This window comes from Austrofundulus limnaeus, unplaced genomic scaffold (assembly GCF_001266775.1).
Source record: "Austrofundulus limnaeus strain Quisiro unplaced genomic scaffold, Austrofundulus_limnaeus-1.0 Scaffold14, whole genome shotgun sequence".
Lineage (NCBI taxonomy): Eukaryota > Metazoa > Chordata > Actinopteri > Cyprinodontiformes > Rivulidae > Austrofundulus > Austrofundulus limnaeus.
The window spans coordinates 2,192,437-2,212,162 of NW_013952416.1; the positions used below are offsets into that span (position 1 = coordinate 2,192,437).

The 19,726-nt window shown below is 36.4% G+C and overlaps 1 protein-coding gene across 1 annotated transcript in view; it reads left to right on the top strand.

Annotated features, from left to right (window-relative positions):
• oxct1a (3-oxoacid CoA transferase 1a) overlaps positions 1-17,789 on the top strand; it is a 45,804-nt gene extending 28,015 nt beyond the window's left edge. Inside the window, exons 14-17 of the mRNA XM_014002671.1 lie at positions 6,337-6,426; positions 7,229-7,309; positions 16,804-16,905; positions 17,007-17,789. Of these exons, the coding sequence (XP_013858125.1) occupies positions 6,337-6,426; positions 7,229-7,309; positions 16,804-16,905; positions 17,007-17,042 (309 nt within the window). The 3' untranslated portion in view covers positions 17,043-17,789. The remainder of the gene's footprint in view (positions 1-6,336; positions 6,427-7,228; positions 7,310-16,803; positions 16,906-17,006) is intronic.
• The last annotated feature ends 1,937 nt before the right edge of the window (positions 17,790-19,726 follow it).

The following is a 19,726-nucleotide window of genomic DNA, read 5'->3' on the forward strand; positions in this document are numbered from 1 at the left end:
TTTTGTTTTTGTTTTATTTGTTTTATTATTGTTTGAAATTAATATAATTTTTTGTTGTAAAAGGAGCAGATATCATAAGATTTTTTTCTTCTTATGCTGCCTTTCATTTTATTTTATTTGTATTGTTTTGTTGTAGTGCTGGGCAGTATAACGGTTCGTACCGAATACCGTTTTTTATTTTGGTTATGATATGAATTTTCTGAATACCGACATACCGGTTTAAAYAGCCTGAAAACGTGCGGAACGTTTCGTCGCGGCCGCTGTTACCCGGGGGACACTTTTTCTTGCTGCACCTGCTATATGCGTTAGCATGCTAATGTTATTGTTGCAGCGGCAGCTGGCGATTCCGCTTCTTATATTGGCTGACGTTAAAAAAACATCCCGTCGCTGAATCTAGTAAACACCTCTTCAGTGATGTGCACGGTTAGATATAACGCGACTTTAATATGGAGACGTGGAGACGCCTGGAGACTTTAACGTGCTTCTATTGTGAAAGGGGAAGTTTTGTAGTGGAATTGATTGACTGGTGTGCAAGGTGAGTCATGCTGTTAACCTTTATTAAATAACATAAACCAAAAGACCCGATAATAATCTTTTCTTAACCTTCCTTCTTTACCACCCGACCAAAATGCATTACTACTGTCTCCAACCATGAGGAGAAGAAAAAAAGTTTAGAGGAGGGAAACAGCGACACAGACAGAGGTACAGTAAAAGAAAAAGGTTAATAAGCGGTGTTTGTACATTGTATTATCAGCTGACCTGTGATGAAAACAAAAATACCATGATATACCGTGAAACCGGTGTGAATGTTGAAAATGCCGTGATATAAAATTTTGGTCATACCGCCAAGCACTATTTTGTTGTATGTAATGTGTTTTTTAATGAAATGAATAAAAAAGTAGCAAAGTTAGCTTTGAGAAATTAGCATTTTGCAATTGGTTTGAGAAAAAAGCGAAGTAAGAAAATGTGCTAAAGTTGCTTCAAAAATATAAGCATAATTATAAATTTAGTATATATCACATATGGCAGCCTTTGCGTAGTGCACTAAAATTGTCATGAAGACACTGGAATGATACAGGCACTTGTTTGGCTAGCCATTAGCCTATCCTGGAACATCTTTATGCTCTGTCCATACTCTGTGCTCTATGACTGATGTCACTGCTGATCAGGTATCGATCATTACAACAATTTGACAAAACATCACTTTAGAAATGACTAAAAACTATTTCTTTAAAAAGTGTGGTACCTGGCAGGTGCAGAGGTTTACAGTGCTCATTGTATAACTCAAGGGTCTTCGTTTGGTTTGATTTGTGTTGTGTGTCCTCACACATTATGGTTTCACAAATAAACTGCACAACTACGAGGCTTCATGCAAATCCATATAGCCCCTATCCAGCACTGTCCACTGCTGGTAATGCTGTCTAATGTGTTTCCAAAGTGTTCTTTGGTTTTTGTCCACCTTCACTTGCTGTAATGCTCAGGCAACTGCCTGATAACACTATTTCTCCACGTTTATTCATTCAATGCCACCACTGTGGTTTCTAGGGACCTGCCAGATTTTCCAAATCAAATAATTTATATATGCATTGTTGGTGTGCATGTGCTCCAGATAGCATCCTAATCCAACCATTGCTTCTGATTATTTGGGTGTAAAATGGCATTTTAAAAGTAAATTGAGCTGTTTACTTCTTACAAAATGTAAACAGTGATGCTTTTTAGTTATTTTGAAAACACTTTCTATTGTTTTCCTGGCAGTTCTTTCTGATTCTTGTCATTAGTTGTCTGGGTGACAAAGCTTTGTGTCAGGCCGTCGCTATGTTATTAAATAGAGAGCCATTTACATCAGACAGCACAGACCATCAGAGAATTGGTAAGCAGGAACTCTTAGAATTGTGAAGGGGGTCATTTTCTGTGGTATTTCTACCACTCACTCAAAAGTCAACTCTTGCTCAACAAATTAGAAAATTGTAATCCGTTGTCATGGTAACTTGAAAAAGATGCAGCCATCCTCACAAAGTGCAGATAGATAAATAGTGTTAGTCAAAATATGCGTCCCATGCATATTCTCATGCAGAAGTGCTGCTGTGGCATATTTTATGCCCAGCATTCCCACGTATGTGTCACCAGCAGCTTCTGAAACAAAATCCATCATTTTCCATATTTTCTTGCTGCTTCATTTTTTCGCCCTTGTGTATTAGGGAATTACTTGCTCTAAATGAACACTGATTTTCTCTTTGTTCTGCAATAAATTATAGGCAAGGCATCAGTTGTGTGTCATTGGGGTTTCATTTCACAGAGAAAGAGATTGAGTGAAAATGACTGTGACTGGTCTCTGCTTTCACATTTATGATAGATGTCATTTCAGCAAAGCTTCAGCTCATGAACCCCTGTGTCTTCTGGGTTGTACACTACTGACTCAGCCTCTCGAGTATTATCGAGTATTATTATATTGTATTATCTCCAACTTGTAGCTGTTTGTGGATTTTTTGTTTCAATAAATCTAACCTGTATTTTCACACATTGACATTGGATTTGATATGATTTGAGATAATTCAAGGAGACTTAGATTACCCTATTTATTCAAGTATAATACCTAAAATTTAATCCATAAAATCATCCATAAAGTTGGGGGGTAGTATTATACTCGGATAAATATTTTTACTTATGTATTTTAACTGAAATATCGGCAACATGCCTGAGTCCGGAAATGAGACCGTGTTGTAAAAAGCCGTTGAAACGAGCTCACCTGTGACACTCCTCCGTGTTTCAGAGCCAGATAATAACAGATCCAGGTAGGCGACATGATGTGAAAAAAAGGGGGGAAAGCAGTCCTTCACCTCAGTAATGATAACGAACTAATGACATTAGCGTGTGACCGAACCACTCCTGGAACAACAACAACCACATGTTCCTCTGTTATGGCTGCCGTCTACGGTGTTCTGAAAAGTTTTGTATCCCTGAAAAAAGGTTTCCCCACCAGAGGGGGCGATCACGAGTAGGAAGTAATCTGCTTTTCCCCCACAAGATGGCCCAAATCTCATGTGAAGTCTCTGAGTTTTGTGTTGGCGCCTCCTGGTGGAGTATATGTAAAATGCCAGAATTCATATGATGCTGCTACAGCTGATATACTGTATATTTGTTGTCAAAATACCTTTTAGTACATATGTTGTTAAAATAAAATGAACAGTCCAATGATCATTTTACAGAAATGTATAAAGACTGCAAAGGCTGAAAAATCTTGAAGTCTGTATGAAATTGGAGGCAGTTTGAGGATTAAATTTTTTATGCTTTTTAAGCTCAAGAGGCGGGGGGGGGGGGGTCGTATTAAACATGAATAAATACGGTAATTAAATTTTGACTGGTTCAGCTCCAATTGTTCCAAATTCTGTCAGTCTACCAACAGCTACTAAAATCATTTACATCATTTTCTGCAAATATTTTTTGCATAGATTTATTTGAGTATCATTATGCCACTAAATAAAAAGAGAAGTCTTGAATTGTTTAACTTAACCTGCTTTACTTTTTAAAATTAGATTATATGTAAAATAATCAGCGCTAAAATGATTCTGCCCAAACAATATTCAAGTGTACCCCCAGAATTGTATCTGTGCAGCTGAAGAGCAGTTTTCCTCTTTTTGAAAAGAGATGTCACAAAGCAGAATCAAACTTTTCTTGTTTCTGCTGTTTAAATGTGTGAAGTTCCAGTCTTTCAAAGATCCTGTTATGTTGAAATTACAACAGGCAAATGCAGACAGTGTGGCGAGGAAATTAAAAACATGTGGGGGCTTTTGTTAGACCAGCAAGGTCAATATCATCAAAGCTTTGTTAATGAAATGACTAAATTACTCTGCTGTTGGTTGCGTCTTGGGGGATATTTTTGTGGATATTGTTATGAAAATGTTTTATTTCCATCTGAGTGCCTTCGGGCATGTTCTGCCATTCAGAATTTAGATGGCACCGCAACCTCTATATTCTCTGTGATTAGTTCAAATCCTAATCTCAAAAACTTCAATGTATTCAGTAAAGAGACAACATAATTATGACCAGTTCAAGTTTTGTGCTTTCAAGTGAAGCTAAGACTTGGCTTCTGCATGATTAATGTGAAGCAACTAACACTAGGAGTTGAATGTTATTGACCTCATTCAGTCAAAATATAATTTAATTGGATTTATTTGTCTGTTTGAAAATCAAGTCAGTAAATCTTTATTCAATTTTGAATTTACACTTTAACAAATCATCACTAGACTAGTACTTTAACACAATTGTGGTTTTGAGCTTGAAATAGATCCACTTTTTGATTTACAGCAGTCAGAGTGCAGTACATTACCAGGTGTCTCTTATGGCAAAAATAAATCCAGCCTTGCTGCCATGAAGGCTGACAGAAGACATGACCACACATAACTTTGTCGAAATGATGTGTGCTGAAGAAAAACAAATTGATGAAAAGCCTGTATTTGAGGAATAAAAACGTAAAATGTATGTTGTTTTAGTTGGTGTTTTTATATTGATAGCAGGTTAATGCAGTAAACTGTACTCAGTAGGATAATAATGTAAACTCTATGCACAGCCTGAGAACCCCCACCCCTCATCTCAAAACCACCTTATGTCTGCCGAACATCCTTTGTGCTCTCAGTTGATATCTTCTCTATCCAGCTGGCAGACAGTATCCTTATGATGCACCACACTTGGCATATATTTCCTCGGGTTATTGAGCAGAGAGCAAAACAGGCTCTTCACATGATTGATGAGGAAATGGGATTTTAATTCAGTTACTGAGCCGTCACCCTGTGGCCATATCAGCATGTCAGCCTTCCGTGTTTGGAAACTGGCTTTGCTGGGAACAATGCAGGACCGAAAGACAATTTTTCACCCAGCTGACAAATATGTTGTGGTGATGATCTTTTAGATAGCTTTTTGTCATTTTTTTTGAACTAGCTGTCTAGGCTGCAGTGAAAAGTCACATTTTTTCTTACTGAAATTGAAGAAAACATTTATGATTTTTATTTACTCACTGAAATGTGACCTAAGAAGGCTTTCTACACTCACACATATGCATACGTATATATATTTTAATCATTGCTCCATATTCCACCTATAGCAAATTTTAGTGCAGGTGTGACCAGTTCTTGTTCCTCAGTGGGCACTATCCTGCATATTTTACAGGTCTTTCTCCTCCAACACACTTGACTTGAATGAATGGGTGATTAACAGGCTTCTGCAGAACTTGAGGAGGTAATTAAATTGCTGATTCAGGTGTTGGAGCAGAAGAATAAGTAAAACATGCAATGTAGTGGGACTCGAGGACCTGGATTGGACACCTCTATTTTAAAGCTACATTGTAAGAATTTATAAAAGGTGTAAAAACACTGCTTCCATTTACTCCCTGCTGTCTATACTACCTAAATTGTTTGCTTTCTTGCTTGCCTTTTTTCTTGCTTCTTTGTTTTTTTTTTACTAGCAACAAAAAAATGCAATTTGCCCACATTATTGAAATCCTACTGTGGCTCCTCCAAGACACATTTTTATTACATGTAGTCAATAATATTAATAGTCTCACATTCTACTAAGACTTTTTAGTATTTAACTAATGACTTCTACACTTGCAGATTTGTGCAGCACTTTAACAAGTTGTTTTTCTTTTCCACCTACAACTGTTTTATTTTTGTCCTGACACCTTTGTTTTTTAATTAGTTATGATATTAATTATAATATGATTGCAATCTGCTAAATTTTAATTTTGTTTGTGAATAATAATATAATAAAGTACTACATCATGCTTTTAAAAAATAATATTGCATATATAGTAGTTTTGGAGCCTTCATCTACCAAAATAATAGTCCTATTAAAAATTGGAGTTGGGTATAAAATGTTTGTTTTATGTTACCTTGATTTTTTTTTTACTAAATAGTTTTCTTGGGTAACTGAAATTTTAAAAGTACTATGTTCCTTTTTTCTTTTAGATTTATATTTTGATTTTAAAAATATTTATGACCACTTTCACAGCCATTTGTGATTATTCCATTTTATTTTCTCTACAATAATATTTTCCCTTTCATACTGTAAATTGTTTTTTTTTTTTTTGTTTGTTATTCTATTCAGCAGTGGACTAAAGTTAGGGTTTACCAATAATTATTTTAGTAGGTTGCATTTATTACACAAACCATTTTCATTTGCTGATGCATGTTTTTCTTTGAGGAGAATTTGGTTTTGAATCTTCTTGGGTAGCATGAAAGGAAAATTGCATCATCATTTCTATGAACCCCTCTTACCAGTTTGTTTCCTAATTTAAACTGAATAACTGAAATTGAAGTCCAATGTTTGTTTTCCCATTTTCAGGGCAAAATGGTGAAGGGAATGGGAGGAGCCATGGATTTGGTTGCCAGTGCTGGAACTAAAGTTGTGGTAACCATGGAGCACTCTGCTAAGGTGTGTATGTTGTGCACCCAAGAAGATATTTCATTAGGAGTAAGCAATAACCCAAAGCAAATTAAACTGGCAATTTCCTTTTTCCAAGTTGTTTTTTTACTAGTATTCTTCATATGAGTTTCCTGGAATATTTAGTATTATAGCTGGAAAAGGACAAGTTTGTTAATAGATTGCCTAATGCTTTTCAATCAGAGAGTACCAGCTCACTTTGAAGAGGTTTTCGTAGAAACTATTCTCTCTTCATTTATCTTCAGCTAATTTAAATACGAGCCAAGTCAAAATACAAATTAGACTTGACTGATTATTTAGGCGTGCTCAGACGGGTTCTTTACAACACAAGCAAGCTATCGAACTGCTTTGGCTTACCTTTAGAAAGTCCAGACACCAGTATGATGCAAGAGAAACCCATCTTTCTACATTAACAGAAGCATGCTGTTTTTTTTGCTAATGGGACCCTGTCTGGCGCCCAGTTACAGAGCAGATGGTGCAGCAGGTGAGCATAAATTTACTGCCCTGAAGCCTGTTTCCATTCATGACTGGGAAAGGGTAGGAAAAAGTATGTTGTCTTTTTTTAGGCAGCATTTGACTTTTTTGTTGTTTTATTTCCCCAAGGGGACAGAAGGAGAAGCTGAATTTATCGAATATGCCCTAAATATCCTTTAGAATGTGCACACATAACCACCTGCAGCTCTTTAAATGAAGTCCCATCCATGTTCTCCTCATATATTACTGTTTATTTTAAAGACTGACAGACCTAAGTGAGTAACTGACCTTTATTTTAACTCTCTGCCCTTTCTTTCAGGGAGGAAAACACAAAATATTGGAGAAGTGCAGCCTGCCCTTGACAGGGAAACAGTGTGTGGATCGAATCATCACAGAAAAGGTGCGCTTTTACCTCCTCAAATATACAAGTGTCTCCAAGACAACTTACATTTAATGAACAGATGCTGTACATCGATGAATGGATGGCCCATTAGTCATGAGTTAATGCCACGTACTTATGCTAATTTTAATTTAGAGGTGGTGTTTTTCTAGTGATGTTTTTGTAGTAAAAACATTTACCCCCCCCCCCCAAAAAAAAAAATAAAAATAAAAAAAAAACCTACAGGCAACTTTTTATGTTAAATGTAGTGCATAACTAGTCAGTGACATTTAATAATGCTGTTGCAGAGCAGGACTGGACCTTTTTCTTATGTGAATGTTACAAGTTTGACATGTATCAAATGCTTGGATATAAATGGGTCCACTGTAGGTTGAACTTGTGACACTAATAATATCTGACAGTGACATGACTCTGTTCATCAGCGTGCTGTATTTCCTTTCACTCTTAATCTAGCTAACCTTTTGATGTAGTGTGTAAAGCTAACTACAATGCATTTGTAAATCTTTTAATTACCTTTTTTCTCACACTGTTGTATTGTTTTAGGGTAATGTTAAAATTAACTCAGTTCTTTTATTTTTTTTTCTGTCATAATTTAGTCAAAATTCTTCAAAAGAGACGTTTCAGACATTCCATTTGCAAAAGCCTTTTAGTTCTGTGGGCTTGTTGAGCTGGTTGTTTACACTTTGAAAGGTTTATTCAGTTTATTGTTGAAGGCGAAAAAATGAATTCACAGAAGTAACCTAAGAAAATATAAGAGATTTCTAACAAACATAACTTAGTCAGGAAATATTTGTTTTTGTCTAAATCATTACTACTTGTTATGTTTTAAAGGAGACATATCAAGCTTTTAAATCCTTGTTTTTTCACATTTAAATCATTCATATAGGGTATTTAAAAAGTGAAACTATAATGCTTTGGCCTGAATTCCTCCTTATTTTAACCTTACCAGCCCCTCTTCACTTTTCTGAGGTTTCTCTAAAAGCAACTCGTTTTGATGCTGTCTTTTTAAATGCAAAGGCGCTTCACGCCCTGCCCCCTTCTGGCTTCCAAACCGGTTCACTGCAGTTCGAAATAAGTGGTTACGGTTATCTCGCAGCACGGAAATGTTTTATTTACAAATTAATTAAAAGATGTCAACAACAGGAGACTCGTCCATCCGCCCTTGCATGTTGGAGCCAGAGTCTGACCCAGAGCCAGAGGAGAATGAAGACAATGAAATTTTAGTTGTAAAGTCCAGACCTTATTTGGCGCAAATACAGTGGCATAATACTTCAGAAAATGTCATGTAAAATAGAGAAAACTGAATGTGTTAACCCAAACAGAATATGAAGATATCTTTGCAGCACCAGGAGAGACTAAATTCAACTTTTCTGGACTCCTAGAAACTTCAAGTACAAAAAAAATGCACTTATCAGCTAAATAAGTGGATTTTGCATGATATGGCCCCTTTAAGTCCATATCTTTGTTGTGTTAAATCATAAATTCAAAGTTTATCATTAATAAAAAAAAGACTATTTTCATATTAAATCAAGTAAAATAAATTAAACAAGAACTTTAATAAACAGTACAAAAACAATAGGCCTTCGCAGCGCTTAGCTGCTCGGGCCTAAAAATAAAAACTCTGACTGGCAGGCCAAATGTGGCTGAGTTTGACACATGTGGTCTATAAGTTTGAATTACTTTTAATTACAACCAGTTAATTTCCAGGTTCAGCCAACAGTAAGCAAAACATCCAAAGACCATGAACTCATTAAACACATGTCATCCTCATTATATATTTTTCTCCCAATTACATCTTCCATAAACATGTTTGAAAACAAGAACAGGGAAGCAATTGATATAATTGTATTATTCAACAGCATGGGTTTAGTATAGATACAATTACACGAGATTATTTAACAATACTTCAGTTAGTGTCTTTCTGTAATGAGACTAGTTTGGTTTTATGTCTGTATGTAGTGAAAAATGTGCAGCAAAACTGCAAAACCCCAAATGTCTCAAAGCAATGTTGTGTCAAATATTCCTGAGTACTTGTGATTAAAGATCTTGTCTGTAGGATTGTTGTTACTTCTCTGAAAGACTTTTTCTTGAATGTCAACGATGCTGGACATGTGTGCTAAAAAAGAAAGACACTGATTTTGGCTAATGATGGTGGAAATCAAGCACGTTAAAAAAATTATTCTGACAGGCTTCTTTTGTTACATTCACATTGGTGTTTGATTGCATGTACACTCCCTCACAAGCGTACTTTATTTTTGCTCATGGAAACTGTTCTTTGGCTCATGTGGACTCAGATTTTTTCAGAGTGCGGCTTTGGAGACTAATTAAATGCTGCCCACAGGCTGCTAGATGAGTGCTGGTTCCGATCTTTCATTTGTAAAGAGGAGACCAAGGGGTAAGCCTTAGTTAGGCAGAACATCTTCATTATATGTGACCCTTGATGTCAAATAAAGAAAATGAGGATGTAGGATTTTGGATAGTGGAACACTGAAGTAGGAAGAATAGAAGTGAGATTACTCTGGGTAAAAAAAAAACGGGTGTGAGAGATATGGAGCTAAAACCCAGTAGTCAGTAGGGTTTGATGCTGATGTTGTTTTTTGTGCTCTAGTTATTGCCTTTGGAACTTGTTCACTGAAAACATGACCTGTCAGGGACAAAGTCAGAAAGTGTGTCCGTGCGCCCCCGACCATTCACCCCCAGCCCACTCATTCCTTTCTGCTCAACTAGCTTTTGTTGTGATTGCACAACTTTTCTCAGCAAGCAGATTTCTGTTAACATTTCTAAAGGTTAAAGCCATTCTGCTGCCTTGTGAGGCCCTAGTACCACCACCTCCTCCTCCTCCTCCTCCTCTCCATCTTTCTCCTTTTAACTTCTGCAGTCTCTCGCTTCTCATAAACGTCTTGAATACATGCGCAGCACTTTCTTCATAATGACACAAATTCTCACAGTCCATAATTTATGACCTAATTTTCTTTGTCTTCATAACATATTTTCTTATTTCATTGTCCTTTTGAATCCTGCTACACCCACACTCCCTTTTCCAAATTATTCATCAGATACTTTGTCTCTTGCGCTTTGAATACATTTGAAAATCTTTTTGCTTTCATGCATAATAAACCGGCTTTGTCTGGACTCAAATGTGAGCATTTCGAAGGAGGTGTTTTATGATTCCAGCCTCTCTTTGTAGCCTGGGTCTGGAAAATGGAACTTTTCAATAATTCTGACATGCAACTGTCAGCTTGTCATCCTCTCAGATACTTGGCAGCGATGTCAAGAGGCCAACTTTTTGACACCAGGAGTTGCTTAATGTGATTGTTTTGAAAACCAATACATCCTCCTGCATAGGAAAACTATTTTCAATGGCTTATTCACTTATTTCTGTTGTCAAATGACATGAAATAAATGTTCATTTAAAAGAAGATATGAATGAAACAGTTTAAGAACTTCCGTTGGCTCGATTTACAGAATATCAATAAGACTTATCAAATTTTGAGGTTCTTTTTTTTTAGCTGCAGCTGTTTGCTGACATTAAAAACGGAGAATTAAGTTAACTACGTTATTAAAATCAATCTTGAACTCACCCTGGTTGCTGTCTTCTGCAGGTAAGCCACTAACTGATTAGTACTTTATCTGATTCAACTTAAAAATATGCTGCTATATATATATATWTTTTTTTTGATTATTAAATACTGGTTTGTTTAAATCTACATTCATTCATTCTACTCCCCACGTTTTCTTGACTTTTTATGACAGCAATGACTAAGGAACAATATATTAGTATTTATAATACTGAGATGCACATAGTTTGTCTTAAAAATAGTTTTGCACAAATTGTGCCACTTTAAAGCTTTGCAAAGAATTTCTAGTCTCCAGAGTACATTTATTCTTTATACAGGAATATCATTGTTCAAGGTTGATCAATAAACAATTTAAAAAGTTTCATTTACCCTGAAGGAGCCTTCCTGTATTTACTGTCACGGTGAACATTTTTTTAAATTAATATTATTTAAGGTTAAATACCTTACTGAAAGAAAAATGTAATGAATTGTAAACTCTTAAACTTTACATCAGTTACCTTTTGATACCAACACTTTTGAATCTATTTTGTAATGTCAAAACTGTTMAGTGCTAATCAGGTTCAAATTAAAAATTAAAAGGCCTTCCTTGTACGATTTATATTTTTGGTATTTGTGCTTCATGCCTTACACCAGGGGTACCAAACTCTTTTTCACTGAGGGCCACATGTGCATTATGGTTCCCCTTAAAGAGCCAGCTGTAAATAACAACTTAGTCAACTTTAACTAAACACAAAATGTTACATTCTGCCTCTCATTGCTACTGCTAAGTGCCACTAACAAACAGAGCTCTACGTGGTATTTCATGCATAGAAAGTGTTTTAACATATGAACATTGAAAAGTGATGCATATAGAGCTGACTAAATGTGAAATAAATAATACAGCAATACTATTAAAATTAAACGTAAGAGTTTTACCATCTTTACTTGTGATGAGTAACTGCCATCTTGAATTCCACCTAGTGGTGGGACGCTATCATTTCTTGGATAAAATACTGCACATACATTGTGAGAGATGTAGTTTATGGTCAGTGCTGGCTGTAAAGCAGCAAACACTTATTTTAAGACAGCGCATCTTTGAAGCTCTTGCAGGCCACAGAAAGTGCAGTGGCAGGCCACATTTGATCCGCGGGCCTTGAGTTTGACACACTTAATAACCAACTAGAGACATTTGAGGATAACACCCAAATAAGCTTGAAAAGTTGCTCTTCTTCTGAACAGGCCTAAACAGCAGTTGTGACAAATTATTTTTATTTATATGTATGTGCTTTTGTAAGGGATATTCAAAAAGCAGTGTAAAATCATTTTTATTGATGACAAGTTATTATATTTTATGTGATGTGTAAAAGTAGGAAAATCCTTTGTTTTCCATTGTTCTTAATGACAACAGCAAGGAGAAAAACCTTTAGCTTGGACTGTTGAAAGAACAATCAATAGAGGCAACCATTCGTAAGGCCGTATAACCCAGCCAGGATGTTTATGTCACTTATTGTTAATAAGAACACAAAGGGAAGTGGTGAGAAATGGGAGAAAAATACATTTGAGGTGCAATCATCTCCAGTACAGAATCTTCAGACTTGAAGGGGAATGTTTTTTTACACTGGACATGACTGCTATTAGAGCCCGATGTCTGGGGTGATGTTATTGAGCAGCTTATTGTTAGATGAATGAGCTCATGGAGCTGGTTGCTCTGTTAATAACCAACAACAGTGTTTCGATCCGCCTGTGGGCTGATGAAATTGTTTTTAATGGTGATAACCAGAGCCAGAGTGGAACCGGGTTGCATAAACCAAGAAGCAAACTGCACATTTAATAAGCCTGATATTACTTGCCCTAAATCTAAATCTTCAATGGTTGCTTACTTTGCGTGATTACAAATTATTTTCTGAATGAGAGCGCAGGGTGTTCTTTGTGTTTTTGAAGCCCTTAAAAATGCTTCATCTTTAATTTGGTATTTTTGAGTTAAGGCGTCTTGTCTGTTCATGTAAAAAAGAATTGGCAATAATTGGTTATGATGACCTTTTGAACGGTTGTTTCATTTTTGTATTAAGACACAAAGGATACAATTAGGACTTAGGGGAGGAGTACCCCTTTGAAACGGGTAATAATACTGATGTTTTTGCTTTTTATTTATTTATTAACTTTTAGCAGTATAACAACTTCTACAGAAGAGACAGAAACTTCACATTGCACCTTGGATCTTGAACTTAAAATGATTAAAATCAAGGGATAAAAAAACAAATGACTAGAAAATTCCTAACAAACATTTTACAATATTTATCAAAAAGTCTTAGGACATAATTTGAATTGAACAAATCAAAATTACACTGCACCTCAGTAGCTATAATAGCAATAGGAGGTAAAATAATCATCTCGAGTGTATACGTACTACTTAAGTGTATTAAATTGTCCTCTCTATAATGTGCTGTATAATCTTGAAATGTTCGAAAGGTGCTTGAAGTGGACTTAGGAAAAATGTAATCACACGGAGAGAAGGAAAGGTGAGTCTCAAATGCTCCAAATAATCCTCTTTTTGCTTCCAGACTCATGCTCAGGCTATGACTTAAGCAGTGCATCCTCACAAACACACAGCGTCTTCCTTGGCTCTCGGTGGCCTGTGGGATTAGTAAATCGAGTGTTGTCCTTTATAGTTATGTGTTGGTTTGGGACTCAGGATGGTGGGAGACCTGTTGCCTCAGGCTACATGTTAGTTGCTCCTATTCGAGGCTGAATCATCTTACAGTGCTGACATTTCTCTTTGCTTAACCAAACACAACTCTTTTGAAGAGCTTGTTTACATGCAGCCTCATTATTAAAAAGATGACACGTTTGCTCTATGTGCTTTATCACATGCCAGTTAATCAGTTCACCTTTGTGGTTCTGAAAAGATAATTCTCGCTTATCTTTTTTAATATATTTTCCTCCCAAACAGCTATTCAGAAAAATAATTTTTGTTAATTTTTGTTGTTTGTTTCAACATGTCTAGTCAGAGCTGAAATTAAATGTCTCCGAAATAATTCAGTCAGTAATAGATTCATGAAAATGTTATCTTTTGTTATTTTGCATAATGACCACCATACTAATTGCAGCTATTATAAACGAAGCAACCAAATAGATTTTTTTTTATGGCTCTACTGTGAGTCTTTATATAAATGCATCTCCAAATTTACTTATTGTAATTGCTTGAATGCATTGCTGAAATAACCTGTTTATTTGTTGGATGGTCTAAAGCTAATCAATGCAGTTGATTCTTTGTCTATCCATTATTATTATTTTTTTGTCTTCAAACATTTTGTTACTGGAATGGTTTCTTGTTGCATGACATTCAGCCCACCTCTCAGCAGACAACACGTCATGGAGTCTGCCAGAATCTTAATTAGTAACTTTCATCAATGTGGCTAATGATGGAGTTAGATTTGAAGACGGCAAAGAAAGGTGACCGGAGAGTTTCACAACAAAAGACTATTTTGCAAATGAAGAACAAGTTGTTTTTCCACCAAGTGAGGATATTAGACATGAGAACAATGATTACTGGTATAGAATGTGTGACAGTCTTGTGCTTTTTGAACTGGAGTCAAACTGTTGTTTCCTGACATATGACAGCACCTGTCATAACCACATGCTGCGGTCGCATTTTTGTCTACCACATGTAGCACATTTTGATAAATCTTTAATTCTCCTTAATCACTTGTGGCAAGTGTCACAATTAGAGATGCATGTCAGTGTCTGTGTTACCCATAGACCCTTGTTCCCAGTGACATTCCATCTGTCTCGCTAAATTGGAGTGAGATATCTGCCTCCTGCCCTGTCACTGTGTGGGGTTCTAATGAGCTGAGAGGCCTGACAGGCTCTGCATATATGTGTGGCTTGCCTGCCATTCTCCACGGAGTGAGGCAGCAAAGCCCAGTGCAAGTGCACCTGGTTTCCACTTAAACTGTTTTTGCAATGACTGTATTAAGCCAAAAATAAAACTTGAGGTTTATTTTTAAATTGCAATTGTTTAAGTACACTGTGCAAACCTCTGCTTGTTTTTGTTTTACTGACTTTTGGTGGAGTTAAAAGTAGAGGCGTTTTATGCTGAGAATGTGTCGGAACAGTGAAATAATTCATTGGACAACTCATCTTTATTGGCCTTTTTATGTGCGTGTGGAACTCATTTAGAGGATTTAATAATTATTCCTACCTGGATGTATGGTTACTTAACAGCTTATTACATAGTGCATTCAGAGATCTTTGTCTTCAACTTGTCATAGTTGTATGACTGTGGCAGCAAAAGAAAATAAAAGTTTTTTTGTTAGTTTTTAAAAATCTGGTTCTCTATTTTTATCTAAAACAGAAAAGCACCTGTAAGCTGTTTTATTATCCTAAGGCTTTAAATCCTGAATAAATATGTCTCCACATCATGTTTAGTTCTGTAGAAATCTTGTATCGCAGATGTTAAATGAATGTTTTACACAATGTTTTCCAAAGAAACACACTTTTGACTTCAAATGTGTCCTTTGACGGAAAGTTTTACTAAAGTTGTTTCAGAGAAGAAAACTAAGCACAACATGGAAATTATTCTTGCAATTTGGCAAGCTCAAAATAGTTTTGGTACAAGTTTTCATTTTTGTGCATGAATCACTGTAAAATTTAAATTGGCATCTTTTTTGTACTACAATATTGGATCTTTTAAAGGGGCGATATTGTGTGCTTTCCAAGCCTATATTTCAATTTTATACTAAAATAAAGTAACTCTGTCACATTTTCAGCTTATGAAAGAGCTATATATTTGTAAAAAATCCCCAAAACAATTTACTTCTCATCTTGACAGTTTCTAAACATCTTGAAATTGGTCTCTGTCTCTTTAAGAAAATCCAACCACTTCGGTCACGCCCATTTCAGCATGTAGCCTGCCGAGTCGTGGAGCGAGTGGGCAGGAGTGGGGGGTCACTGCCATGAGGAAGTTAGGCTTAAAGACGCATCCCAGAGGAGGAGCTTGGCCCAAAAGGACACAACCCAGAGGCGTTTCTGGTCCCAAAAGACGTTTCTGGTCCCCACCTGTCGTTTTGCTCCTCAGCATGGCTTCCTAAAAACACTGCAGGATTTCTCAGACATGCATGAATGAGTCAAAGCAAGGCTTTGGGCATGTTTTTTTTATGAGAGTATAACATTATAACATGATATAAAACTCAAAAAAGTTGATTTTACATGATATTGCCCCTTTAAGTTCAAGTTCAAGTGTACTTTATAGTCAAAATCTATGTAACAGGATTAGCACAGAAGTTGAAATTGCGTTTCACCAGTCTCCAATGTGCAGTTTATCTTTTAAAGTTAACATTAACATAAAATTAGCAAGTAATTTTTAAAATGCTGTAAATAATGGAGTTTATTTGGGGAAATAATTATTTAGAGCACAGATTTCTTACTGGCTAAAAACAATCAATTATATGTGTTTCTTTTGGTGAGGATTGAGAGCCTTTTATATTCAAAAGGTCCATTAATGATATTTAGCTTGGATGATAAAGTTGCACATTTCAGTTTCATTTTTACCACTAGAATGAATTTTCTCACCTTCCAACCATCAGAAGTAGCCCAGTGTCTACAGAGTATTTGTTCACGTTTGTTGTGGTCCAGCTTCGGGGAGTGGAGAGCTGCTCTCTGCCTCTCCTGGATGTGTCACCAGTAATTGCAGCTTTTTTGTCATCTCCTGTGTGGATGACACTGAAGTGGTACTCTGGCCTCATGCCTGAGCTACTAATGCCCTTTTTTTTTAGATGGGGGTGAAGCTTATTGTTTCTTTTAGGTCAGCTTGATATTTCTGGCCTTGACATTCTTGTCCGTCACCCCACTTAGTGCACATCATATACTCAGTCATAATTTTGCCATTATATCCCATCATTGTTTTTCTCCTCCTCCTCTACCTTCTGTCTTCACCAGGCTGTGTTTGACGTGGATCAAACTAAAGGTCTGACACTGATCGAAGTCGTTGAGGGTCTTACTCCTGAGGATATCAAGGCATGCACAGGCACAGATTTTGAGGTGAGGAGTGTGAAAGCTTTGCTACCAACATTATAATGTACTTTTTCAAAAAAGTAAACTTTAATAAACACACGTTCATGTCTCTTTTCACCATCATCCAGGTGTCTCCCAACTTGAAGCCCATGCAGCAAATTTAGAGATGGTTCCAGTGGCTGCCTTTGACGGTGTGCTTTGGTTTGTGTCGTTTCATATTTGAGCAAAACAAATCGAACAGCATATGTCGGGTCAAATGAGCTCAAATGATTTCAGTTCTTTGGTAATCAGCAGGCAAATGTCAGAAGGATTTACTCGGCAGTGTCGGCAGCTGAATACGAATCAGTTGAAGCCAACATGAATTGTCGTTTTCGTAGAGTTATCTGGCAATTATACCAGTAAGTTATTCATTTCCTCTCACATGTGTGAAGCTGTTACAAAATCGTCCATTTTTAGATTACAACCTAGAATTACTCTGTATAAGCTCTGGAAAATGGGAAATGTATGTTTATTTTTTTAACATAAGAGATAAAATCAAAAGGAATCAGTTACTGTGAAATGTTAAGGATGCAGTTCAAATGTACTTCATTTAATGAACAAGGATTTTGTTCAAGTGATTGTAACTCAGTGAAGTAGTTTGTAGAAGAGGGAGTTTAAACTTGCTTTGGATCAATAAACAAAAGCCTTTTTACACTATGCATTTGTTGTATTATATCCTTCTTGTTCCCATTTTGGAAAGAAGGAGGGATGTATTCATATAGGTTTGACGTAAGCCTGTGGAAGAATCACATCTTCAATAATGTCAGCCTGTTTCAGTATCTCATTCTTCAAGCAATAAGCCTTAAAGTTTCTTGTGACATTTGTTATTTTGTTTGTACATAAATGACAATAAACCTGGTGTGCAGATCAAATTGTATTGGATTTATTGAGTCTTTTGGCTAATTTATGTTTTTCTTTTTGGATAAAACAATTTAAACTCAACAATGATTTGTATGTTTAAACCATTTCACCTCAGTTCACACTGACTGACGGCAAGTAACTGCTCAAATAAGTAATACAGGTTAGAGCTCTATATATAGATGGTTTGGCTTACTTTGACAGCCTTGATTTGATTTCTCCACCTGACTAGAGATGCACTGTTATTACCTGAGGGCAGTTACATAACCGGAGATTTAAGCCAGTGGGCTTTTGGGGTTCAAGAAGATCAACTAGGTTGGATCATCAAGCAGAAAAATGGAAGAAAGTGGCAGGGGACTTCTGCCACCGGCTGCCGATGTTAATCCAGGACATCTCTTAACGAGCCAAACTCAAGTGGTAGCCCATAAGCTTACTTATTGTGACCTTTATCTCATGGGTGGGGTACGAATCATGGTAGAATTTTCTTGAAAAAAAAAWTTTTTTTGAAACAGTTTGTGTCAAACTAATATTTCGATGCAGGCAAATTAAACATGGAGGTGTCTGGAGGCATGCAGACCTGCTACAAACCTTCCTGGTGAATGTTTATACTCCAGTTTTTCTTCTAGGAATAAAAGGTAACCCAGTCATGTGTGCATTTGACAGGCCTGTACTTTTTGTTTGGAAACATGGCAGTCAGAGTGATTTCTGCAAGTGGTGATGACAGGAACAAACACTTGCCATCAAACATTGTCCAAATACTACCAAATGGGGGAAAAGGACAAAAACAAAAAAGGTCATGGTGTCGCCTTGGTTTGTGCTCCAGGGACTTCAAACGCCATGCTTATTTAAAAAAATCTTTTTTAACATCTCTCTTCAAACTATGTTTGACCCTTTTACAGAATGACTTGTTACAGTATCTGATATTCACAAAGATTAGGCAAGAGATGGGGTTAAATCTTTGTCGGGGTCATTTTAGTCTTGATTGATCTTAAATTCTTTTTTTTTTCTAAAAAAACAGATCTTTAAGCCTTCTATGGATGTAGTCTTAAAAGATCTCCAGTCTTTTAATTATGACTGCCAAAATTTACAAACATTGACAATTTTTTTGAATGATTTCTGATTGTTTCCTCAGCCCTTATTGTTTTTTTTTTAGTTTTTTTTTTTTACCATCACACTGTTTATCTGATCAATCTGGGGTTGCATTTCATCTTGCATCCATATTCTGGCAGGTGGGCTGCAGTCTCACAGACTTTGTACTTTTTAACTGTGCAATGAAGCTGCTTGGAGATGATCTTGTAGCCTGAAACTTTAACGTGGATGTCTATAATTTTGTCTCTGAGCCCCTAACGCAGCTCTGTTCTCACAAGGGAAGTCAAACTAGTTAGTAGTGTGCGTGTTTCCTTTAAACAAGCTGAGTGGTTTGGTGGAAAGCTTGAAAACACCCGTGAAACTAAAATCCTGAAAAGATGTCCTTGATTTTAAAATCAATTGGCACCCCATATATCCAATGTGTTTATACTGTTTTGACATGTATTAAAAATTGTTTCACTATTTTTGTTTACTCTATAATACACTAAAGGCATGCAGATGCAGTAGCTTTATTAGATATGTGCTTTAAATGAGTCATGTTTGAATTGTCCTTCTGTGGATGTGCAGACCTGAAGAATAATTTACAAAAGCCCCCCTTTTTTTTTGTTTGTTTTGTTTAGCCTGTGTTACTGCTTATATGAATATCTAAATAAAGCATGCACCAGCATGCAGAATGTGTATCCAGCCAGTGTTGCCATATTTGGATCCGATCAACCGCATTTCCAGAACTGTGCTGCCCGCCGATGCGCTGCTGCTCGGTAGGGGGTGTGGACGCGCTAACGTGGAGGAGAAGCTTGTGTGTGTGTGTGTGTGTGTGTGTGTGTGTGTGTGTGTGTGTGTGTGTGTGTGTGTGTGTGTGTGT